This window comes from Pararge aegeria, chromosome 16 (assembly GCF_905163445.1).
Source record: "Pararge aegeria chromosome 16, ilParAegt1.1, whole genome shotgun sequence".
NCBI classification, from domain to species: Eukaryota; Metazoa; Arthropoda; class Insecta; order Lepidoptera; family Nymphalidae; genus Pararge; species Pararge aegeria.
The window spans coordinates 9574228-9602125 of NC_053195.1; the positions used below are offsets into that span (position 1 = coordinate 9574228).

At 33.6% G+C, this 27898-nt stretch overlaps 2 protein-coding genes across 2 annotated transcripts in view; one reads left to right on the plus strand and one right to left on the minus strand.

Annotated features, from left to right (window-relative positions):
• Nucleotides 1-23228, minus strand: part of LOC120630455 (WAS/WASL-interacting protein family member 3-like) — a 78204-nt gene extending 54976 nt beyond the window's left edge. The window contains exons 1-2 of the mRNA XM_039899693.1: nucleotides 23025-23228; nucleotides 15081-15293 (exon numbers count right to left, since the gene is read on the minus strand). Of these exons, the coding sequence (XP_039755627.1) occupies nucleotides 15081-15293; nucleotides 23025-23120 (309 nt within the window). The 5' untranslated portion in view covers nucleotides 23121-23228. The remainder of the gene's footprint in view (nucleotides 1-15080; nucleotides 15294-23024) is intronic.
• Nucleotides 23229-25783: 2555 nt separating this feature from the next.
• Nucleotides 25784-27656, plus strand: LOC120630687 (probable prefoldin subunit 4). Its single transcript, XM_039899962.1, has 3 exons — nucleotides 25784-26084; nucleotides 26163-26384; nucleotides 26837-27656. The coding sequence occupies exons 1-3, from the start codon at nucleotides 26052-26054 to the stop codon at nucleotides 26987-26989; spliced, it is 408 nt and encodes a 135-aa protein (XP_039755896.1). The 5' UTR covers nucleotides 25784-26051; the 3' UTR covers nucleotides 26990-27656.
• Nucleotides 27657-27898: the final 242 nt, after the last annotated feature.

Here is a 27898-nt window from a genome sequence, read left to right on the forward strand (position 1 = left end):
ATTAGAGTTGACTTAAAGCTTTTAGCGTCCAGCGTAACTTTGAAAATAGACAAATAATGTTAAGTAAAGACCATCGTAAGTCTGAGGCAAGAACAGTATCTCAGACTTTAAGTCAGCACTGAAACACTAATGACGTCCATTTTTCTTCGGTTAACCAGCCGAAGCCATCGATTCTATGTGCCTAATACTGGTACCATTCACGTTTTCAGTATACTTACTTTACATCACATATAATAACATCACGTATAAATACTTTCCATACGGCTCTTCTGGTAGTGTGGAATCACCTTCAAACCCACTTTGCATTATATAATACCTGCCTACGTAAGGTCAATTATGTTAGATAGATCAAAACAATACAACGAGCAAATAAACATGGGTTTTGACGGAAATACGTCTTGATTACCGCTTATTTGCAACATGACAACCAAAATTACAGTTCTGCACCGAACACAAGTACTGTAAGTCATCACGCATTATAGCAAAGCTTTAGTACCTATATTTGACAACAATGTATAGATATCTTATACATTGAGAATTATAAAAGCCGGTAATACTTTCACCAGTAGGTACCTACTGTGGGTGTCAGTATTGCGGCAAAGTGGACAATTTAAACAATTAGGTGTGCATGAGTTTCTTTTTAATCTATGAATAGATTAAAAAGAAACTCATATATCAACTCATATATCATCAATCAAGATCAATCTTGATTGCAATCTTATTGACAATAAACAGATGGTTAGTGACAATTCAATTCAAGTGTCCAAGTCTAGTCCACGGGTTGGTTATTAGGTCTGTACGGATTTAATAAAGTGCCCTTTCACGCCAATTGGTATTAATACGAGATACAGATACGTTATGTATGTATGTAACTTGGCAGTAAAAAATTCCTTTTAGCCTTTGGCTAACCACGACCGAAGACTCTCTCTAGAGTAGGTAAGAGAATTATAAATTCAAATTTTGGCCAACAGAGCCTAATCAATCGAACCAGCGATCTTCCTAGACTTCCTAAATAATTATCAATAGTATCATAATAATCAAAAACGGCTGCTGTTCATCAAGAAAGGCTAACTTTATTTTTTTATTTTTTATTCCACCACAAGTTAGACCTTGCAACTACGCTGCAATCTCAAGTGCTGGTAAGTAACGATGCAGTCTAAGATGATAACGGGCTAACCCGTTAGGTGTATGGCAGTAATATATCCCATACCGGAACGCTAAATCGCTTAGCGGCTCGTCTTTGTCGGTAGAGTGGTAAACAGCCACGACAAAACCCTACCACCAGTCCAGATTAGATTAAATGGGGATCCTCTACTTGGGCTCGAACCCAACTTCCGCTTATATCTACAGTGCACCTGCTCCCTTGCCCCAGAAGCTGTGTCTGAAGAAGGCTTCGGCTGCGACTTATCTACGATGCAAATCTTACTTAAGCTTCAGTTGAGACCATAGTCAAACGTGAACTAAGATGCGGTATTTTCATGTAAAGCTGAGCTTGGTTACATGAAACCATTACACCTTGAGAAAAAATGTAATCAGGTCGTTTAGATGAAGTATCTAAATAGTTTCCAGTATCATCTGCAATATCCGACTATTTTTCAGGCCATGTTTTTTACATAGCAGATTATTCACAAAAAAACAAAATCGTTTGCGCGAAGCTGTAACGCGCCGCTCACTTTAAGAAAACCGTCAGAGATCATTACAAAATGGCTGCTTACAAATACGTAGTAGGTGTCTTACGCAACTACCTATTTGGAAAGATGCGAAGTACCTAACTACATAAAAGGTAAGGCTGCATATCCAGCAATGATACGAGAGAAATGCTTTTAAATATCAATAGCTTAGATAGGTACCTTAAGTTTCCATTCCAACTTGTATATAAGTAGCTGAGCGGAACCATGAAAATAAAGCATACTCTTTAGTGGGTTCACACACACTTCGCACACACTCTCACACACACACGGATGATGAAATACAGCCTAATGCATAAACTACATCTAAACCTTAAAATATAGGTAGGTACACATGAATAGCATAAGAACTATTCCAGCACACTATAAATATCAGTCGTCTATATTCCATTAAATCGTTACTAATAAATAATAAAGAAACTACGAAAATATAACAAATTAATAATTCATGCAAAAATGAATGAGAGAGATCTAGTTCTTTTCATATTGTTATAATAGAAGCGAGTTTCTTTATAGAAATAAGTATTTTAAAAGTGTATAAAATATATTTACTAAAATTGTATGTAAAACATGCTATTGCTTGCAAAGCATATTGGTGCAGGATGGTGGGTCTATGCCCTGAAACACTCTCAGATATCAGAGAGGAGAGAGATCACATGCCTACCACAGCTGCACTGCATTTATAAACTGGCGATCGTGAGTGGAGTTTTAATTTCACATAGCAACGACGACCCAGTTAATAACCACTCAAAGAAATTTGTAAAAAAAAAGGGTAAAATACTTAAGTTTGGTGCATTAAGAAACACATTACTTATATCTTAGCGACTGTGAGAAACGCGTTGTGGCGGCGGTATAAATCTCCATTCCGATCATTCACTAATAATTTGTAGCGAAAGCTGAGCTGTTTCTAAGTGGTGTATAGGTTTTGTTTTTTTATATCATTTTAATTAGGTATTGTCTACAGGTACTATATAATTGAAGGGGCTGTGAAAGGACCTAAAAAAAATTGGCAACACGGCATAGATTACTTGACGCATTTATAATTACTGTATAACTTAATTAAAATATAACTATGTGCATATGCTTCGTTTGGCGCTCACAATCTGTGAAAACTTCTAAAAGGAATGTTACATTGTGTCGGTCACGCTTTGTTATTATTCATTCAGCAACTTATAGGTTAACAATTTATGCGATAATAATATTAACAATCCTCATATTTTCAAGCAAATTAAAAAGCGATCACTAACTTCATTAAGTCCACTATCTACAGTCACTTGATGTCTTGAAATAAAGCTATCCTACGTAAGTACATACTGCATATCTTTAGATATACTGTTTACTACAACGAGATTCCGGGCTTGTACTGATAATTCCCTCACAGAAAATCATACCTTTAGCACGGCTAGCATGGGCAGAAGACAATTATATCCCCGGGAAAGGGTATAAATTTATCTTCTCCCACAGCTTTGTCAACTCTCAGAGCACTGGCACATAAGTTGAAATAATATTTAATATATGTGTATTAATAAACGAGGGTGAACTTCTCCTATTCCACGTTCCAGTGATTTAGCAGGTGGGCACGTTAATTATATCCCTTCTCAGGGGATCTCCTGCCCGTGCTAGCCCTGCAGGTCAGATGGCATAATTGTTAGGTAAAATCGAACCCAAGAACTCGTGATCCGCAGTTGCTAACAACATGGCACTTATTTATATCTCATAACACGGTACCTACTTCTATTGATTACGTCTGAAGTACCTAAGTCAAAAAGTAGATCTAAAGTTTACGAGCAGAACAGCGTCTGACTACTAGTCTAGAATTTAAATAGGCAAAACCCACACGTACAGCAATGCTCATTGTTCAAGTCAATTGCACAGTTCTCACTGGATAATGACTAGGCGACGCGAACGGCTAAACCTTTGCTACCGTTTAAGAACACGATAGAAAAAACACAAGGTTGTTCGTTCCTACGTTTTAAAAATTGCTATTGCTTGGACGTAGGTATATACTAGAGTGCAGTGATTAATATGCATATATGCACTGAAGATATTTTTAGCCTATTTTTTTATATATGTATAGCAGTACAAGGCAAATGATTACTAAATATATTTACCTATATGTACATAAACAAATAAAGATATTTTAAAATCAGCTGAGGTAACGATACCTATATAATATATCAGCCATACAGGCCATTTTATATGCAGTGTATATTTGTGCTTGGCGAATCGGAGGATGAGTAATACTTAAGTATTTTTATTTTGTTGTTTATTCATTTTCCCCATAGTAAGCAAAATACCGTCTGGGTGTTCTTCAAACTATTTGATGAATTACTATAACACATAAAGCATAAAGCAAAATCCGCTTGCCAAAGTACAAAAGAACTAATTAATCTTTTAAAAGTTAACACACTTTATCTAAGACTTTGCAAATAGATAGGGTCTTTTGTATGAAATACCTAGGTTTATAGGTACATATCGTAACTTAAACTACCCGTATTAAGCCAGGGCGAATCATTAAGAAGCTAGCTCATATTTTAAACTACAGCATCAACAACCTAATATTATTCACAAATCACGTTTTTTTCGTAATATATGAATTCACATTGGATTTTCCACCAAGTGTTTTCGACGCATTAGTGTTTGTGTCATTTTCAACTTAACATAGTAAGACCAGTACTTTAAGATATAAACATAATAAAAACGTGACTCGCTAATCATAATGGTCATCTGTGAATTACGTGTACCTGCCTAATGTGATGACAATTTTGAAGCATAGGTAGGTACAACGTACGAACATATTATATGCAGTGTTCTTGTAAGATTTAATAATATGAAGCAGGTTATTGATTTGACACGCATGCTAAACGCTCGTCCATAAGTTACAAAAACGTACACTGTACCCTTAGTACTAAGTGAGTAAGCCCGCAATCGTAAAGTCGTTTTCGAGTATCGTAACTCTGGAATGTCAGACTAAATTGAACTTTATTTTTAATGAGTTAAAACTCAAATTTCTTTAGATAGTCTACAATTCTAAAACTGGCACTCTTGGCAGAAAGTTTGTAAAATAAAAACTATTGTATTTCGATAAACGAAAGCGAAACCTCGTTTGCGGGCTCCAACTCTTACCTAGTAAGTATAAGAATAATCCTGAAAGAAAAGTACGTGTATAAGTCGTGTCATTTTAAAAGAGCGCCGATGGTTTTATTGAACAGGTTACTGGGGATTTTTAAAATAGAACACTGATGAGCGTGTTATATAAACATTTTATTGTTATAAAAATTAAAGAGTCGTATGAAATCGTATAAATTGTTCACTTCGTTTGTCCGCGTTCATTTTTACTTGAGTCGCAACCTGTTAGTAGGTAAATAGGTTGTATTCCTCAGGTTACCTTCATGTAACCGATCAACTAAGTCGTAACTTAATACCAACTTAATACTAATGGTTATTTTAAGGGCACGCACACCTGATAAAAAGACTTCTTATAAAAGATAGACAATAACAATTCCTTTCAATTGTGAGAATCAAAAAGTTTTTCTAATTAAAATTCCGATAGGTATTCTTAAAACAAAAAAAACTCTTGACTAATAATTATTCCTACACACAGCTAAAGTTTGTACCTGGCTAAATTAATTTAAACTTTTAACTATGTATCTTAAAAACTTGTATATTCATTACAGCAAAGCAGCATTAAAAGAACATGAAGTTTAATGGGTGGAGCACGTAGCTTGGAGGACCAACGGACGTATGGTTTCCAAGCTGCTCCAATAGTGAACCTGTCCAGGTCGCAGAATCACAACAATTCTATTGTTGCAGGTTATTTCTGGTTGCAGGTTTCGGCCGTGACTAGTTAACGGCGTGCGGACAAAGACGTTCCGTTAAGCGATTTCGCGTTCCGGTCCTATGCCGCGTAGACTGTATCTTTACATAACAACAGGTGAGATTGCAGTTAAAGGGCTACTTATATTAAATTAATAAAAGATGATTAGCAGTGAGCATTCATCGTTTAAGAATAGCAACATTTAAGAAACATTAGATATTATACTCTTACCGCCAGAAATAAACATGAAATAACGTCGGAATTGATATTTAGTGATTAATCACACATCAGTTGGGAGTGTCTTTCAAATGTCAGTGCGTGACAAAATACTGAATAACTATACCGAGGTTTTTCGACGTTTAGTTTTTAGACCCTTACAAAATATAAATATAGCTGCATGATTCTACGTTTACTAAGAATGTTATCAAATAGGTATTTTACTAAAAACAGTTGTAATGGAGAATCTACTTCATGGTTTACAGTTTAATATAAACTGTAACAAATCTAAACAGTAACTTAAGCTTATGTTTAATAAAACAAACCTTGGGTATAAATATACATTCAACAATGTTGTTTCGATAGTAGTGTTTTTATATGAATTACGATGGATTTCCGCTGTTTATTTATGCCCTATAGATTTTATGATTTCTTAAAACTGTGCCCTAGAAGCTACCCAAACCGTTGGATGGTAACTGGAATGATCTCGAATATTTATTTCATAAAATACATAATCAAAAAGTTTGCAATTTTAAATTAAAATAATTTATAAATATTTTAAATGCGAAAATTCTTCTTTAGTCTTCAGCATTAGTAACGACATCGCGTTGCTCGACTACTAAATAGGCTAGAAGTGTGAAAAGATGTGATGTGGTGTCAGATTTTGACGCGCAGCCAAGCGCGAAGTGAGACCGCAACCGATAGAAAACGCGATTGCGTCGACGACAATTGTCGTATTGTATACGCCCACAACACTTTTACTGCTTTACGAAACGTTCTGAACGTTATTGCCTGCGTTACGCTGCAACACGGAAACTGGTGGCACAATAAAACTAATTGTTCCTAAATTAATATGCGTAACTAGTAACTAACATTCAAAAAATTGTTAGATCACCATGTCTTGGTATGTTATTTCACATAAAACTATTAAATACATGTTGAAACTTTTTCACAAAGGATCTTGAGGGAAAGAGACTCATCACGCTGCCCAGATAAGGTTGGTTAAGTAATGAACTTTCTTACTCAAGTAACGATGAATATCAGGTATTAGGGATAATGAGTGGAACCGAGGGCTAAATCTGCTCTTCGATTAATTGCGAAAAGTTAAATGCCCAATTTCAACATACTTAATTGGTCAAGGTCTAGTACACTGGCTAGAATCAACGTCGAAAACCACCCTTCAAACAAAGCATATAAGAATTCAGTAAATATTCCCTAAAATAAAGTAAGTTAGTTTTTTAATGGCGTTTAAAAAATAAATGTACTTAGATAACGCACCGGTATCTACACCCAACAGCAACATTTTTGATAGAGACACTGAAAATTTTATTACATGCGTAACTTAAAACAATGGTTTTGGTTATATAAGCAAAAACTCTTCATTGCGCTAGCGAAGGTTTGAATATTTTGTGGTATATATAAAATAGCCATCTTTACGCAGCCTCTGCAGGGGAACCCAGCGTGCGGCCGAGCCGGCTTGACATTGCCGCATGCAAGATTGCGATGTTTTCGATAGCTTTGCAGTGTACATCACAAGCCATGACTACATTATTCGCAAAAGTCGGCTTGGAAGGACTTTAACGGTCCTGAACCCCATCATTATATAGGAAGTATGTCTTCCCATTTGGGAGATTTTCAATTATACCCAAAAAAAAAATTGTAATTCTGCGACCCAATAACTGTAACGTAAAAAATTAATATTTTCTACAGTTTGTTGTCCGGATAAAACATAATATTTAAGCGTTAACTTTATATATTTATATTTGCGGCCGTAAATGTAGCTAAGTGTCGCTTTGACAGGGTTTGAATCGTCTCTTAAGACATGCAGGCTAATGATGACTTTATATATTTTTCGTTAAATGAATAAATAACTGGTGCTTCCACAACTATAGGAGTACCAAAAAAATAAACACGTTTTAACATCATCATAAAAATAATACAGGAACAATAAATATATAACATAATATTATGATGGTTTTTCGGGCTCCTTTGTATCTTAAATAAATAATCTAACGACAAAAAACAAGGCACTTCGCTCCGGTAAACTTCAGAAATTTAAGAGCTCCTTATAATAATAGAATCGGGGAAGGAATAAATGTAGGATTGAATTACCATAGAGAACAAAACTCGCAAAAAAATCTTAAGAAGACGAGTTCTTAGCAGTAATTTAACCCCCGACGCAAAAAAGGGTTTTTATAAGTTTGACCGCTTTTATCGTCAAGGACTTAAACGGATGGACCTATTTAAATGCGGTTTCTTGTAGTGTAACTTATATCTTCTGTGCAGATTCCTTTATATGTTTTATGCCCATGAGCCAAAAAATGGCTTCTGTAATCGTGGTCTTAAATTTTAACTATGTTAATAATTTTCTAAAATCTAATTAGCTATGATGCAGCTTTTGCATTACACAGGTAACCTACCAGAGCTTTTAAGATTATACCTACGAAAGGACGCTGTGGCTTTTTTACACGAGGTGCAGTGTATTTTTGACAATCTTCATCTTCTTCAATCGAATTATCTTACGATAATATTTCTCGAATATCATTTTTTTATTTAACTTTCTGTTAGCCCTTGACTACAGACTCCGACCATATTATAGTCAGTGTCTATACTCTACCAGTCAGCATCCATTTAATAATAAAAGACCTTTATTTTCGTCGTCATAATCACAGAACCACTTGTTATTTTCCACGCACATACATCTATGTATAGAAACTCTTCCCCCATATGTACTTATAAATAATTAACTGATGTTAACAGAGACTGACGAATGAAGTGCGCGTGCGCGGAAAATTGACCAGTTCCGGCTACCTAGGTACCCACTGCACAGTAGGTATAATATATTAATTTTTGTCGTCAGCATAGAACCAGTGTGTAACTTACTTATAAACATCCAGGGACCGTTCTACTTATATGTCGCCATCCACCAATCATAACCCCAAATGATGAGTAATGAAAAATTTAAAAGATGCCAAATAATTACCGTTGTTCACTGTCACGGATTTCGGCAACAGATCGCAACTTTTAGTTTTAATGGTTGGTAGGAAACCAGTGCTGCATCCGTTATGCTTTTCTGCAATGATATTGGCATAATTTGGTCCCACAAGTTTGTCAATGAATAATCATGAACTATGAGAGGCATGTCAGAGGTACCTTTGCAGTATATTAAAATACTGTATCAATCTCGGTAATTATATAACTAAGAAATTATATTTCATGAAATAATACACCTACTATATTACAAAATCAAGGGTGCATAATTTACCGTGATCTAATTTTACTACCTAATAAGTAAATTAGGAAGTAAAATTTTATGGAAAATTAATTCTGTTTTCAATTATTTAGATTTATGAATAACATTGAACCTTCCTATTATATTGGTGAATACACCAACAACTGCCTCCATTTCTGTCGCTCAGCCCATAGATTTCCTTTGACATTGCATATTTACGCTTGACACTAGGAACTCGTATAAAATAAGGCCAAACAAATCACTTTAGTACAGTTTAAAAAGTATCTAACGGTAATTTCAAAGGGTCACATAGAATGAAATATTTGTCATTTCAGAGAACCCTTCCATTTCTTAACTGCGCCTACCCTATAATATTTTATAATTTAAATTATAACAATAGGATTGTTTTGTTCTTCACAGAAAAGTGACAAGGGTTGCGAATGGTTGTGAAGCTTAGCTCAGGAGATCTCTGACGCCAACAAGATCAATATGAAAAGGCGTAACTAATATAATTTTGATTTCTAAAAGTAGACCCATTTTTCCTTTTTCGACTACGAGGAAGAAATGACGAAGAAATAATGAATTACTAATGAATGAATGCACTTTTATTGTAGACCACAGAGTAACATATACATATAACAGAAAAGAAGAACACAAAGCAGTTAGTGATCTCTTTTACCAAAAGCGTAAAAGAACATAGCTATTGATACAAGTTAAAGGTAGGTGGCGCGAAATGACTACTTATTATCACATTATATTATAACTAAATTAATATATATGTATAGAAATATAAATAACATATAAAAACAAAAATAAATCTGTAATTGTTTATATTACTTAAACACTTATATTTTGTATTTTTTAAATATTTTGTAACGCTGTTAACTTTCATGAGTAAATAATTACATGCAAAAGACCCTGTACACTCAAAATCTTGTTGACTTGTGTTATACGACACGTGACAAGGATTTGCTTCCTCTAACCACTAGGTCATCGCGACCAACACTAGGTCAACACAGGCCATTACGTAAAGCGAAAGTCTTTGTCAATTCAGAGATTATAAATGACGTCGTAACTCGTAATTTTAAACGAATCATAAAAGGCATTAAAGGAAAGTTTAATACGACACGAATTAAGTTAAAACGCGTTAAAAGTTTTCTGGTGGATAATTAAACGCAGATAATTCACAATTTTCTCCTAATTTTGCTAACTAAGTAATACAGTTTACATAACAAAGTACTTTCCCGGAAAATTAATCTTCTTAAAATGTACCTTGAAACTTTATTGGAAATAATTTATTCAATAAGTAGTAAGCAGTTTATCGTTATATTCTATGAAAAAAAAATACCCGAATCCAAGGGTACATAAGTAAGATTTGGCAGTCATCTTGGGAAAGATCACTCCCGTTATTTGTATTAAAATAATGAATAAGGATCAACGTATTTCCACTTTGTAAATAAAAACAATTCACATGAACTGAAAACGAAAAATGCCATTTAGGATAGGTAAATAAAAGCAGACTTTTCTTGCAAATTAAAGCTTAAGTACATAAAATCCAACCGAAACTTCATCCTATGAAATCTGATGTTCTCACCTCGAGATCGTAAACTATGTCATACATCTAATGAATAAAATTGTCGTGTAAAAAGTATTCGGGGACACTCCTTTGAAACGGATTCTTTTGAATTTTTTCTTGCATATTCGGTAAATCTGCGAATTGTTCGTAATCTATTTTTTCAACCCCCAAATGAAAAGGGAAACCCCGTAAATATTTAATTTATTTTTAACAAAAAAAAATTCTTTTGTTTATTTGGCATCCCAATATATTAAAAAAATAAAATAAGCGCCGACGAAGTCGTGAGTATCAGGTATGTTATAAATATTGCTATTATTTTAAATACAAGGTGCTGAACTGAAAGTTATTCAAAGCCTAGATTAGGTATTTATAATATTTATATTTGTTCTTTAATGTAAGTATTTTATATTACTTTCTAACCAAGCAATAACAGGTCACCTAACAAGTGAGTGTTACATTCGAAACCAAGACTGACGAGGAGATGCATCCACGACCTGGAGGTCATCGACCGCAGTACGACTTTCGCTATAGACAATTGCAAACTTCAAGTTATGCTTATTCATTACACAACCAAGTATACCTATAATAAAATTGTGATTATAATGTTTTACAAAGTTCATATTAATTTTGACTTTTAACACATTAGTATGTTGATTCCATCTTTTGTCAGATTCAATGCCATTATTTACAAAATATTTTATTCGATGGTTATGGATGATATCCATGGTAATATTTTAATTCGAAAGTGTGTTTGTTATGCCCTAACTAAGCCGGTGAGCTATCACTGGATTTGTAAAAACCCTTATAACTTACTATAACTAACTAACAAAGATTTACATTATTTGAAAATTAAATTAAATCCAAATGACCCCTGATATGACCCAGAATTTTGCGCAACCATGACGTCTCGATCACCAAAAACATTAAGACCAATCCAATAAGCCCAGCATGACAACTTGATGAGTCTACTCAAAGTAACCATGTTTTTGAAATAACGACCACCGAAGTAACAGTAGGCTTACAAAATTTGAAATCAATCGCGGCTGTTATTGTTCGTACCTTTTTTAAATTTTATAGCTAATAACGATCTCGATCACTTAGCTTTCAGAAAATATTCCATTCGTTTGGGAGCTACGTTGCCACCGACAGAAACATTATGTGTATCTGACATACACAGATAACTTATTAATATAACACTAATTTTTTTCCGTTGGGTGGGTAGCGGTCTTCAAGAAAATACTTTTTCTTAAAGAGAGCACCTGGCAGGTTTTCTAACATTAGGACATTTTTTAAGGAATTATTTAATTGAAATAATTATTTCTAATACTAAAATCTGTAGGTGGTATAGATCAAACAGTTACTAAAAACTACTTATATAACCTCGGCAGAAGATCGTTACCTACTATTTACATGACTTAGTGATTATTGCTTCACTGGGTAGTAATTTACATTTCTTAATAGCTGTAAATTGAAAGGCTAGATTGTCCCATCCAGGATGTGCATAGTGCTCTAATTACAGATCCGTATAGCTTTAATTTAACTGATCTTTGATATTTCGTTTCTTATTTTCTTACCCTTTATACTATTGATATCAAATAAAATCCTTTCTTGACTTTAATCAACCTAGACGTCCTTTCAACATTGCAGCTTTTAGACACCAATTCTTTCATTGATTATTTTTCTAGTGATCTTGTTCATTAGATGTATGTTTTAAAAATCAACAAATCCAAACAAAAACCTAACGGCTACCTGCATGTAGTTATAACGAAGCAGCATTTTTTTTTTATCTGCAGATGTATTTCTTAAAAAAATATTTCCTACATACCTACTTACTTAATAACGCAAACTATAGATAGAGAACATAGACATTATACAAGTAAAGCCTTAATGATCAGAAGGTGATTCGGATGAATACTTAGGCTTTATATAGCCTAACTGAGCCTTATTCAAGGCTTTCAGAGACAATGGAAACTGTAATCATAACTGAGGTTATGACCTCTTGTTATCAGTTACCAACTAAAAGGAATCACAAAAAAACCACTGTTCTATTACGAAACGAACCATTTAATTTCCCAACCGTTCTTTGGCTGGGGATCATTAAGAACGCTCAGTTAGAACCGCAGCTTTGCGTAACGTGAAGATTCAAGGTGAGCCAGTGTGGCAGCGGCGGCGTGTCGTGGTACATGGACTTTGCAACGGGTGTATAAACATAAATAAACGTATGTATACGGCAATGCACATAAGGTATAAGATTACGTCAACAGGACATTGCTAGCGACATTTAAGTTAAAACTTACCCTTTATGACTCGAAAGCTAATAAAGTGTATACTTAATATAGATCTGCTCACAATGTAACATATATTGATCAATAGAATTGAAAATAACTAAAGTAGATATTATAAGACTTTAGGTATATAATATATTATATTGGAAGAAATAATGATTATACCTTTGTAACTTTTGGGCAATAGCAATTGATACAGACATTTTACTTTGAACATAACAAATAATCTGAGTGAAATGACTAAAACTATTATTCTTCAATCATTTTTTTCCATTATTGATCATACATTTAGGAACGAAAAATAGTGCGCCATCTTTAGAAAGGAAACGGTTTATATAGGGATAGCGAGTTCATCATTGATAAAGACCTAAAACTAAGGTTGATCAAATTTGAATGCAGTATTTATATAAATAGATCCCTAATAATAGTTAGTAATATCATTATTATTATAGCTTTAAGCCTTTTACACCTTGAGTACTTTTTAGTGCACCAAGTTGCATCAATGACCAATAAATACTTTTGGCATCGCTGCATAAAAGCTTTCTTTGCAATGTATGTTTCTTGCAATGCAATTATACGATTATAATATGGTATTACCTTCTAGGCTATAATACAACTATGAGCTCTGTCACAAAAGGAACTGATGAACATATAAGAAAGAACTACTTGCCGCAATCTAGTAAAGGTGTTGGCAAACAATGGAAAATAAATCTGCACAAAAAACAGTAATGTCAACAAAAACTTAAATTTAATTAAACTGTAAACATCTAAAGATAGAGCTAGATAGAGAGATAGATAGTATGTTACCAAGACATGGCGGTTGGCTACAACTCATACTGGAAAAGAAGATAAATACACGCTGCCCCGTGTAAAGAAGAAAAACAGATCGAAATGGTGACCACTAAGCAGACCAGAGCGCAGTGCATAAATTTAAGTAAAAGTAATAAATATTTTAGTATATTACTTGTTTAATATCTCTATATTTAACGTGAGACAAGAATACACTAGGTTAATAGGATATTGACAAGACTCTAGATTGTCATGCGATAACAATATGCAAACATGTTCCCACGGGCAGAGTCGTGTTTTGAATCTAAAAGAAGGCTAAGTTTTACCTAGAGGTTAATAAACCTTACATTATAAACACGCCCATACGCATAACATTGCCTGTCGACAATATTTTGAATAATAAGAAACATAGTCGATGAGGTCATTTTGGTCCTCTTTTAGTGATATTAATCTTTCTTTTTTATAAAGCACTTGTTTTCTTAACCATTTAGAAATATAAATAGCAGAATATGTTTATGAAGGTCTAAACTTCACTCACTTGTAAAAACTTTTTACCCCTTTTTAGATTAAATTATGGTCGAATTTTTACCAATAAGCGTCTAGTTAAAATAAATTAACAAAGATTGCCTTACAGTGTCATAAGTATCAGTTTTGTATTCTAGGGGGCCTGGAGATACAATAAATCAGTAGACGACTAATGAAAGGGCGCCGTCATCGACTGGGGGCGAATCCGTCATCCGACAATAAATTGCAACTGAATTTAAAGCGAGGCGACCATTATGCCGGGCACGAACGACTCGTGAGCAAAATAAGTCGTCGAAGTCCGTGACACCGGGAAGAAAATAAGACATCCTGAGATACGTAGGTTTCTTAAAAAGGTGGAATGGTATTTTCTTACAAATAAACTTATACACAGATTCATAGATGAAGTAAGATTCTTTCCATAATATTGTTTCAAAGTTATTTACAGAAGATACTTAGATTAATGTTCTGTTTATGCCTCATAGTATAATGACCATCACGGTTGGAACAAATTGTCTTGCCACCGACATCGAAAATTTGTCTTAACTTAGTAAATCTGTTTCTCCAACTTTAGCTAAAAACAAACCAAGCATTTTTTCCTATCCGAATCCGTTAAGCCTATAAGGAGGAGAAGAATTAAGAACACACGCATATCGGATTTAATATACACAGTGGTTTTTTTTATCGTCTAACATTTACAATCTCTTTAATCTATCCCATCTACATGAACTCAATATTCCATTTGAATAAAGTTATTTAGTATTGTTTTTGCATTAATAAAATTTGAAAGCAGCTTTTCAAATTAAGTACCTATTCGAATATATTTTCTACTGCATCCCTTCTCATTGTGAGGGGAGACTCGTGCTGTGTGGGCCATTAATGGGTTGTGTTGTACAACAAAACACCGTGTATTAATATAGCAGCTATTTAAAACTCGTATAATTTAGTTACTTACAGGCATTAACGCGTCGTTTCCATATGACCGTCCCTCAAGTGCTAGCTCTTTGTCGAGCATAGCGTCCAACTGTTCGAGCTGGTGGCACGAAGCCCGTGCTGCCACCCAACTGGAGGCCAGAATGAAGGAGCCCAGTATGAACGCTGAAGCGACCACCGTCAAAGCGGCGATACGGGCAATTTGTACTGATGATGACGGCCTTTGGCGGTAAGCCTAAAAAAAAGAAAAATATATAGTTAAATACAAAAGTTTTCGTTGATGTGTACTAACCATTGATATTTCTGCTTCTTAATATTAATGTTTCTAAATATTTTCAACATTATCACAAAGACATTTACAAAACATATACTATGAACACAAATTCATCCTTTTTTGAAATTTGTTAAAAATGAAATATTCATGTGTAAAACTATTTATCTCAATGCATGGAAAGCTCATCGTATTAGAAATCGTTTATAAGGTCAGTAAATTTCAAATAATGTATCAGCTTGAAAAATACAATTTTCTTAATCAGGTATGCTAAATTAAATTAATTCTTATTGACGCGAAACTAATATCTAGCAAAACACTAATAATATTTTCATAATGCGTACGGACGAAAAAACTGATATAGCATTACTCTCTCCTCCCTCAACATTAAAGATACAATTTTGGCGTAAGAAGATGGGTTTATTGCTATAAACACTCTTTAAGGACTACTTTTGGTGAAAGTAAGTAGTCCTTTGAGTTGGAGAGTGTCGGAGGAGTTTAGAGTAAAGAATGGAGCAAATGTTACTGCATGTCTCGCAAATATATAAGAGTTCCGTAAGCTTAATTTAACTTGTCTTGTACAAATACGCTAAGCTATTCTATATACAAAATTGTTTTATAACTTTCTTATCTTTCGGATGCTCAAGAACGAAAAAGACGAAATGAAAAATTATTCGTTACTTCAGGTATTTTTTTGATAAAATAAATAAGTTTACCTGAATTTAATTTGCAAACAGATTCTAAAGTAGCTACGGGCTCTGGAATTATATAAATTGGGATTGCGATGCTACATTGAAAGACGGACGTTACACATAAAATGGAAAAAACATAAAATATTAGAATCATATAAAACTGTGTTTTATAGAAATAAATTCAAAAATGAATATTGGAATATAAAAAACGTACTGTTGCTCGTGACTTCGTTTGCGCCTAATTCGGTCTTTTATAAATCCTGTGGGAACCAGTGTTTTTCACGGGCTAAATAGCTTTATTTTTCGTTCTCCAAGCCGCACAGTGTAGGCGACAAAGGTTTTATAATTTCATTGGGATCGGTTATTGAAACGTCCAGGACATGGATAAAAGACAGAAAGTCTTTTATCCATGTCCTACACGTAAATAGTCGATCATCAGTAAGTATATTGTGTGCTAAATTTCAGCAAGATTGGTTCAGCCTTTGAGTCGCATAGATTACAAAAATAAAAATACAAACAGGCACACTTTCCCTTATAATACAAGCATGAATATGGAATATGGATGTTATAAAAACTAGATAAGGGCAGTACGAGTAATATCATAATTATTGAAACTTTTTGATTTATTTAAAAAAATATGAGGGTTATTTCTAACATGCAACACGATATAAAACACGCAAATTACGAATTATTCTGTTATGTCATTGATAGAAATAGCTATTGCATATTCTATACGCGGTTTATAGGAAAGTGCCCTTGGAGAAAGCGCCTGGGTTGCGTTGGAAACTGCCGGTCTTCCGTGCGCAGAACGATGTCAATTTAAATCTTTGTAATTTGTCTTGCAAGCAACTGTCTGATAAACCGTAGAATTTTTTAAATTAGGTAGTATTTCCCTTTTTGCCACGATACAATTATTCGATTAGTTATAATAAAATTGCGAAATTCTGTCTGTTTGTTCGTATAAATGTAACATTTCATCCTGGTAGCTGTTGTTCGCGAATTCATCCACTTTGGTTACTTCAATGACATAAGATCTTTAGTCCAAACATGTAATAGCCGCATTGTCAATAAGATGTCTATTGAGATCTTGGAATACTTTTTGTCCCATTTACTTTACTAATATTTCAAAAGAAAACGTGCGTTTATTAACCTACTCGTAGCATATAAAACATAATGGCGTAGTAGGAATACCCACATAAACTATAGTTATACTTACTTAAAAAACTAACGTATTATCCTGAAACCTATAATTTAAGCGATTTCAATAATTGATTACAACCTGCTATAGAATCAAACTTTAGTTGATAGTCTATAAAATATATTTTAAGCCGAAACTGTGCTGAATTCCCTCCTTACAGCTGGAAAATACATGTGACATTAGACATTTACTGGCTCGTAATAGCTTTGTTTTGTATTAGTACCGTAAATAATACAAAACAACGAATATTTTCATTTAACTGGACTAAATAACAAAGGCTCTAACGGTATGAATGCTGCGAAAAAAAAAGGAAATTTGTGTCAAATCTTTTCAAACTGCTGGGCCGCTGGCTGCTATAATGTAGATAACTAAAAAAATAATGGTCTTTGCAAATTTAATTCGTACTTTAATATTGGTAAGTCATAAGCAATCTTGAACAAAATACAACTAAAGTATATATCTATACATCGTCCATTTTCTTTGGTTTAACCAGTACGATAAGATCTTCTTATATGATTCCAAACCTAATTATATTAAAATCGAGTATAGATTTTTATGTGTTCGTTTATTTGACTTCTTTAACCTTAAAGTTTACTAACCTGCTCTTATTTCTAAAGTTAGAAAAGTGTAAAATTTGAAATATTGATGCTACGACTGCAAACTCAATTGAACTTAAATATATTACAATTCATGTAGAATTGAATTGAATTCTTTATCCTAAATATTATATCTGTGCGGATAGCACCTACTAAAATAATAATATTGTAACGTTGTCAGTTTTCAAATAAAAACATCCTATGATTATAAATGTTTAAGCAAGAGAAAGTTATGTTAGTATCGCCAATATGTATTTTGAAATAATATGGTCAGATTTGTAATAAAACAGAATAGCCATGTCACCTTGTTAGAAACAGGTTTCTCCTCAGACTTCGTGTCGCCTATTTATAGGAGTTTGGAAAATTCTGTAGCATAGAAATTAATGAATGATCTTGATTTATTAAACCTAATGAAGTTAAATATGCTTATAAAACTGTCTAATGTAAACTGTACGGTACGTTTTTTTTTTGCTAGTCAGCTACTCAGTTTTAAAACATTTTAAATACTGCAACTAAATAACATATAGGTACATACAGATGTATATTAAGTATATGGAAAATGTATGTACATTTATCGCCAAAAAAACTCAATAAAGTATGAAATAAATGCGTAATATCGAAGGTGTTGTATAAATAGATATTTATAATTATGATACCAACCGATGAATACTCATTTTTGTGATGTAAAATTTAACTGTAACCAATAATGTACTAGGAAATTAGGAAATTCAATAGTAATTATTGCTTAAATAGGAATAATGTCGTGCATAATATAACTACATGAGATTATTGTTAATATCATCAAAAAGACATCAACGAGCTTCATATTTATAATTATACTAGGTAATTAAAAAATAATATTTGGTTACACCACACAGATTGTATTTGGTATTTAAATTTAAGAGTAAGAGCTCATAAAAAATGCAAATAGTCGTGTTACTTTAAATGTTTCAAAATTACGATAACAAGTGAGCAACAAGTATACCGGCTTCTAATAAATAGAACCTTATTGCAAAGATACTACAGTTGTATATCTTTCTTAAAAAAAATTGTGGCACTTTCCATTTCGAAAATGTTGCAATATATAAAATTGTTTCAGAGGCCAAACGATTCATGAGACCAAACGATTTAAATTATTGGCAACAATTAACATGAAACAGTAGCCGCTGTTAATCATCTATTTAAATAAAAAATATACCTCAAGGTTTGATATCAGACAACCATAACTACAGTAATATTATTACGGCCCGGGTTTTTGTGTTTTAAGATGTGACTATGCTAGTAATCGAAGATACTATAGAAGCGAAGATAATATAAAATAGCGATATACGTTAAAAAAAAAAAAAGTTAAAAAAACGCAGATTTTTAACGCAAATCATTTCATATCTCGAATTCTTACATTTTTATTTATAAAAGGAAAAGGTAGGTAATTGACTGACAGACTGTCTGATTGACTTTACGATCTATCAACGAACAGCTCAAACCATTGGATGGTATAGGCCGACATTTAGCATACTGGCAGCTATTTTTATACGGAAGGATTTCTAAAAGAGCAATACAGGATTTAATCAAAATAGACCTTTTAAATTTAAATATATATATATATATATATGTATATCTCACATAATATATATATCTTTAATCTTATTGGACCTTGACTGGTATTTGTGAACATCAATCAAGTTACACCGTTTTTGAGGGACAGTATAGGCTTCAAGTCTGACGTAATAAATTCTTCTCGTCTATCGAAATTTCAATTAGATAACAGTGAATGTCAAAACGTTCCTAATTATTGATATAAAATTCCCTAAGCATACACGATGCGATGTAAAGAAAAAGGTAATAATCACGCCTTCCCTCATTCTAAGCATATAATTATAAATGCAATAAAAAGGATTTAGTTAAAAGTCTAGAATGTAAACAACGCTTTTTAGAGCAACTAAATGTACAAGGATGTGACGCAAATGCCATTGTGTCGATGTGACTTTGTTAACACTGCTCGCCAGTCGGCAACGATTTCACTTAGCTCTGCCGCGTACCGTTTTTATTTATAGTAGTTATATGTATATTATAACGGGGTTTTCCCACTGCTCAATATTTTAATATTAATCTCATGTACTGAATTGTTTTATTTGCAACATGATAAACAGTTCATTATAATATATAAACACGCACATATTCAAATTCAGATTACATATATACCTTCATGGAATTTGTATCGCACAACGAATAGAAATGAAATCTTTAATAGTTATATAACAAGTAAAGTAAATAAGTATATAATTTGCTTTAATGGTGAGGAAAACATCTTAGGGAAACTTGCATGCCTGAGTTTTCTATAACGTTATCAAAGGCGTGTGAAGTGTACCTACCCACACTTGACCAGCACGGTGGACTACGATCTAAACCTTGAGAGGTGACCCGTGCCCTGTAGTGAGCCGGTAATTGGTTGACAGTGATATGTATTGAATTATTGATTCCAATACTAAGAAAATGGCTATGTTTCTATCACTAATTAACTGAAATATTGTCTTACTGGCGTATATTTTAATTGAAGCGGAGAATGCAAGGCTCAAGGCTATCCCTTGTTATCAAACAAACACTGACTCTAGATATTGAAATCGTGTTTATTCTCGTCTTTCTTTCTTTTTCTTTCTTTCGTCTCCCTTTTCAATTAGGTAGGTTTAACTTGATATTCTAGAAGACTTTTTAATGTAACTATTCATGTTGCTGCATTGGCACATTTGCCACAGTCGGCGATCAAGAGGACGCCTGCAAGTATCATGTCCCTTATCAAATAAGCATTTGTTTTTCCAAATTAAAAACATCGTCATCGTCATCGTCATCGCAGCCACATGTTTAATCAAAGATAAAACGAAATAAACAACGGATATATATATTTTTAATAACATTTGATTTCGCGTGACAGTTGTAATTATATAATACTTAGTTATTATAATGATGAACAATAACAATGGAACAATGAATCTCCCACATTTATGGGCACATATCTCATCACAGTTCTCAGAACTGCACATATCTAAGAACATCTTATCTCGTGCTCACTGCTCATTTCCCCCCTCATTAATAATATGTAAGTATATTAATAATCGATTTATATGGCATAACCTGGACCAACAGAAAGCAACACTGACAAATCCGTGTAAGACCTTTCCTGGCTCCGGTTCATCGGAACCTTGAAATATTTCAGGAATCAGGATCATTCGGAAATTTATCTGTCCACACATACCATGTTAATTTTATTAGCATCTGTGTTTTCAGGTATGGTTTATCTTATCATTTATATTAATTATGCTATTGAATTTTAATTCATAAAATAAATATAGCATACTCAAGCTTAATCCATACTAATATTATAAATGCAAAAGTGTGTCTGTTTTTTGTTTGTTTATTAGTTACCAATGTTCTATTCATCCGCTGAACCGATGTTTATGAAATTAAACTCAGAGATTGGTACCTTGCATCCTGTTGACAGGTATAGGTAATATTTGTATTTTTTATCAATCCTGAATCCTTTGTTACCTATGCAAGTTTGATAGCATAGCCAGTCTCGATTGAATTTTAAGAAGATTTTGCATACTAGATAGGGATTTTTTTGTTTCCAGAAAATCAAATAGTCCCCTCGGGATTTTTAAATACCAAAAAAAACGCGAGCGACTTTTCTGGCAACAGCATGATTTTGATATGTAAATATGCAATCTATTATATCTACTCGAATTTCGGGTGGCAAATTTTAAAGAACGTGATTAAATTTCTTTTCATGGTTTAAATACTAATAATCTACTTTATTTCTTCTATAAAAAGGATACACAGCTATGATGGATACTATTTGCTTAGAGGGCATAAAAATTCATAAGAAATCTCAGTATTGCCGTAATCTTCTATAAGCTGCTAGCTTTTTACGTACTAAGAGGTACAACACCCATTAGAGAAAGTTCGACCGATATGATGCCTTTTGACATTTAGGTGTTCCATCGTAAACTGCCATCATCATTTGCAATCGGGTTAAATATTAGCCAAGCGCAAACCAGTTATTGTTAAATTAAACAAGAAAAAAAAGTCTAGTCTAACATATTTTTTAAATATACCTAACGCGTCTGTTATATATTAAATTATTAATGCTATTTTAATGGTTAAGCAGCATGAATCACCATGTGAAATTAAACAACGATAATATTGAATAGGTGAACGCGTTGAGATGAAAAACACAGAGTTACCTAGAGGTGATATACTTACCGACCATTGCAATTGTTATTCATCGTTGATTGAATAATATTAAAAAGTACCGGTCAAGTTGAGACCTCGGTCACGTCTTAGCGGTTCATAGCATGCCAACATTATTTTCTACTAGCGATTACACTCGACTTTACATTTTTTTTTATTTAAAACTATGCAGATTTTAAAGCCTTAATATGCCTTTAAAAGAGCAAGTTTCGGATATAAGCGGGAACAACATACAGGCCCTAATACGTATAGATACTTTCAAACACTTCATTTTTATTTATTTGGATACATATAAATTGGCCTCATATATGGCATACAATAGATAGTATAAACATGAACATACTTAGACGGTTACTTTTAAGTTTCAATAGGTACAAATGGTACAAATATGGATACTCTTGAAACATTACAGTAACAATTTTTTAGCAACCTACGCCTAGAATAGTTTCGGACGCTATATTTTAAGCCTTCTCTTTAATGTTGTTAGGTACTTCATTAAAATCTCATTTACATTACAACACTTTATTTACGTTTAAGTCAATAACAAATCTGTATAACCATTAAGTTCGCAGTTGGTTTGCTACGCGTCAGTGGTCTAACAACCGCCGAGAGAAAGGCGCTTTCCCATCGTTTTACAAAATAATAACCACGCTAAGCAATGTGCAATAAAAAATAATGGATATATAGGACTTAATTATTTACTAACTACACATTCCTACTATAACCTTTCGTTTAATATTTTAATTTTAAAAATAAAAACAATCATCATGTTTTCGGTTGGTGTTTCCCTACTATATACTATCGCAGGGAAATATATTCAAGACTTTTCCAGTCTGTAATACGAAAATCGCAATGTTAGATTACTATTCTCCAGATTAACCGACAAAGTGGAACAGAAATATCAATGAACTCATTGCGGGGACAAGAAAGATGTGACATTACTAACATAACGATCTAGACTTACCGGAGGCGGTTCCGAGGCGCTGTAAACTTCAGAAGGCGGGTATTCCGGCTTCATGGTGATTGTAGCCATGGAATCTGGCTGGTGCTCCTTCTCCATCACGACTTTACTCTTCACAATAATAAATTCTTGTTTAATATACGCGCGCAGCGTTTGACGGTCAATACAAGAGTGCGCAAAGTGAACGGTGGGCCGGCGTAGGCGCACCGGCAGTGGCCGAAGTGGTGGGGCCGGTACGAGTTGGTGATTGTCTTGATGCTATGACGGATGCTCATTTACCTTGCTATAAGTACCAAATAAAGATATAATAGTAAACATGGAGTTACATTATTAGGATGTTTTGCAAATTCTTTTAGCCGGCATAGATTACTCAAGTAACAAATACATAAATTTATAGTTGCATGAACCTTCATGCTCTACGAGACTCGATCTTTTTATAATGTTAAGTTGGTACAACATCATCATCATTATCATCATCATAACACCCAATTACCGGCCATCTACAGGTCACGGGTCTCCTATCACAATGAGAAGGGTTTAAACCCCTAGTCCACTACGCTGGCCCAGTTCGGATTGGTGGACTTCACACCTTTGAGAACATTATGGCGAACTCTCAGACTGGCAGGTTTTCTCACGATGTTTTTCATCACCGTTGAAGCATGTGATATTTCAATTGCCTAAAACGCACGTAGATTAAAAAAGTTAAAGATCTCGGCTTCCGAAAGCGAACTGTAGTCCTACCCACTAGGCTATCACCGCTTGATACAACAAACTAACATTTTATTACGAAACAGTATGTACCGAATGGTACGTAAATCCTCAATGGTCTAGTGGTTAGCATGTCCGATTACGGATTATAAGGTCCAGGTTGAGACTCCCAGATCCAATTCTATAAATTATAAAGATATATTTTAGTGTCTATTTGTTATTAATAAACGTTGTAGCGTTAGATCTGAAGACCATTATTGGCGATAAGGACAGAACTCCCCAATACAATGCAGTGTTGTCTAGCCTAACATTTTTTGTTGTTTCTTATATTATGAGGCAACAAAAATGTTAGGAATTTTCTTGGTTCACCTTATGCGTATGAGTCCATTAACCATATGATTTCGACACTTACTTTAACGTTTACTATTTGTAGTAAGTAATGAAAATTGATGCCGCATGCTCCTTTATGCATCAAAAGTTGACAGACTTTTTAAAGGAGCACCTTCCACTTACAGACTTAAATCAACGTTGCTTACCGAGTACCATCAACTTTTTCGATGCTAGGCTACAAAATCTTTCGGCCATCTTCATTTTTTTTTAGTCATAAAGTTACATTGCAATCTTTACGATCTTTGCTTACTATTAAAAAGCAAAGCATTGTGTTGCTAACTGTGTGTGTGTGTAACTGGATCTGGTGTAGCTTTACCGTACTTTTTTGAGATTTTTTTAATATTAAAGGCAACTATCTAACAACTATTGCCCTACCCGGTAATCGAACCTAGGACCTCGTGGTCGTCTTTACAACGAGGCAGTTGTTATCATTTCCTGATCAGCGGCATAACATCGCCCGCATTAGGTAAGATCTATGTACTTAGTTTATTCATTGTCACCTACAAACAATTCACAGTATCAAACGCAAGGCCTTAACTAGCTCTACAACTACTAGACGTCGATCTCAGTGACTATGCAATCTAAGGACTTTATTAATAAATCTACAACTAACTAAAACAGGATCTTCGCCCAAAAGCATAGTGATAAACGACTAAGACTCCGGGAGGTATCTTTGCATCGTTCGAGTCCATGTAGGACTGCGGTGCATCGATAATGCAGTCGTATTTATATTAAAATACCCACACTCAGTGTCATGAACATAAATGTCTGGCAAATATGACTTTATAGTTATCAAAAGTTTAATTATTTACCCACTTTTTAAATTAACTGTAACAATAGATTTACTGATACTTGAGAACCTTAACCGTTGGGTAAAAGCCAATGACATTTGTACCCACGCCCTATAGTCACTCACCTAGCATAATAACTAACATTTAACCAGTAATCTAAAAAAATATTACAATTATTGTTAGGTAGGTATTATACCTAGTAAGTTTTTAGGGTGACACACTGCCGGTTATTTTTACTAACAACCCACATTGGTGAAGCCCGATGCGTATGTGCTCAATAACCCTGCTCCTTATGAAAGGGCCTTTAGGCCTTTATGTCTATAATGATGATAGAGAACCAATATTATGCCAGAAAACTATGTTGGTGTACTGAACAGCCTCCCACCGAAAATCAATCACCAAATACATCCGAACCTGTTTAAATTATTGTATCCTATACTGAGTCAACCGGTTATCAAAACCGGTACCTCCAGGGACAGAGTTAATGAATTCAAGCAGTCCTGCTCCTAAAGGCTAAGTGAGTAAGGTTGCGTAGCGAGAGATATCTATGAAAACCCGACGAAATTTTTACAGCTAGCTTTTCTCTTTCGCTCCGCTTTGCTATCGCACAAGTGGACGTATAATCAACAGCCAGTCACGCGAATTGGTTGTGAAGTTAAAGGAATATTTGAACGAACGAGCACTTTACAATACATAATCATACAAACTTGAATTGATTTATCGTGAGTATCGAGTACCGAGTCGGATGGTTCCATAACTATTTACGTCGCGATGACAAATGTCAAAACGGGCCTATTAAATTTTTACGACTATAGTACAATGGCTGCCTAACAAACAATCTCATCACCTGCCTAGCACTGTTTTAATATGTTACCATCGTAACTGCCTTGTCACAAATTCCATAATAATCCTAAAGTACAAAAACCGTTATTAAAAAGTACTTTTTGTAACCTCAGATTTTGTCGCAGGCATATTATTGGCTTTGTTCGTCTATGATTGTCAAAATTCAAATGTCAAAGTCAAATTGCAACTTTTGAGGTTAAAAGAGCCCGGATTTGTTGAATAAATTCGCCTTCTGATTTAAAAGTTTCATTTTTTCAGGGTAAAAATCATATATTGACAAACGATAATACTAATAACAATGGCTAATTCCGGAAAAGGCACTTTCCAACCGGTATACCTTGACAATCTTATTTCTGAAATAGTTCTTTCATGAATTCGTATTTACCTGTATTATTTTATTTACTCACAGGATTCAGATGTCCACATATCATTGGAAGACCAACAAAAAATTAATAAGTTTGCTCGACTAAATGCCAAAGTTGACGACTTGAAGGATGAATTAAAGATAAAACTTAACGATATGAAAAACTTGGAGGAAGCTGTCGAGGAGCTAGGCCTTGCTGATGATTCTGAGAAAATCCCTTATCTAGTAGGAGAAGTGTTTTTATGTCAGAACTTAGAAGACACTCTCGTAAGTTCCTACCTCAATAATATAGAAGGATAAGTTAAGTTTATTTAGCAACTATGTCTTATAGTTAATCAATCTAGGTCAGTAATAACTTCTCTTACTCTTAACTGATTCACTAATGACCTATTCGATTAAAAGGGGTTTAGTTTACCAATTTGAACCAAAAAGTGGCTATTATTACACCAACAAAAATTTTCAAGTTTAAAAAAACATGTGCAGACAAAACACAACATGTTTTACTTAGGGTTACTTATAAACCAGTAAAAACTTGTTTTTCTTGGATATAAATATCCAGAATGCAATCTATCACAGTGCAAAATTCAGGTGTTTAAGTTCATGTATTTAAAACAAACAAACATGAGCTGGTTATTTCTTTTACTAAAATTAGGTTAATAGACATTCTTATTGCTAACCAGAATCCTACATAACTGAAAATCATTTGAATTTTTTTTTAGAAATCATTAGAAGAAAACAAAGTAAAGAAACAAAATGAAATAAGCCAGTTGGAAGCCAAATGTGAAGAATTGAAGTCACAAATGAGTGAACTCAAAGGGCATTTGTATGGCAAATTTGGCAGTCATATTAACTTGGAGAATGAAGAGGATTAAAAATTATTTTAAAATTACAACTACACTCAAAGTGCTTTGAATATTTTAGCTTAACTACTGGTCCACTACATTTTTCTTAAAATTTTCAAATTGCTTAAAAAACACTTAAAAAGCATGTATGAATCAATACAGACAAGAATTGTATATCTTATAGTAACAGGTTTCCAAAATAAACCATCAAAGTACTTGAGGTGCTGCCAGTGAGAAATCAAAAGTAAAATTCACCGTACAAGTAATCCCTAAAGTCTTAGATCTACCTTTTAAATCTCCTGCAAGTGAGAAAACATTCTTAAAAATATTAACCTATAACCTTTTGAGAAAACACCTCTCATCACTACTGTATTCCATATATTAGGTACATTAGCTATTGAACATGCAATAAACTTGCAATTGCTAAACAAGAAAACATATGAATACATCTATGCTTCAGTTTGTGAAGATATTATGCTTATAGAACAAGGAATACCCTGCAGCTTCTACTTTTATATAATTCAATGACCCCTGCCTAAAAATACCATATAGATGTTCTTTGATGGGTAATCTCTTGTTGAGATGTACATGAATTACCTTAGGGCAATAGTACAAAGCCAATTTATTCATCAACAGCACCAGTAAAACTTTGATTCTTCATATGCAATTAAGGGATCATATTAAACCAATGCTTACTGATCAAATAATTTTTTTGATGTACTACTACTAATATGTTAACAAGTACTACTAAATCCTTTGAAAAACTTGAATCGATTTTAAAATGTGTTGATCAGTTATCATACAATTGGCTACATATTAATTTTATTATTTAAATAAATTAATTGATTAAATATGATTTTGTTACTTACTTCAGTTCCAGACTCTTCCGTTCTATAATTACTTATATAATAAAAAAACCACTAATCTACAATTGGCCAG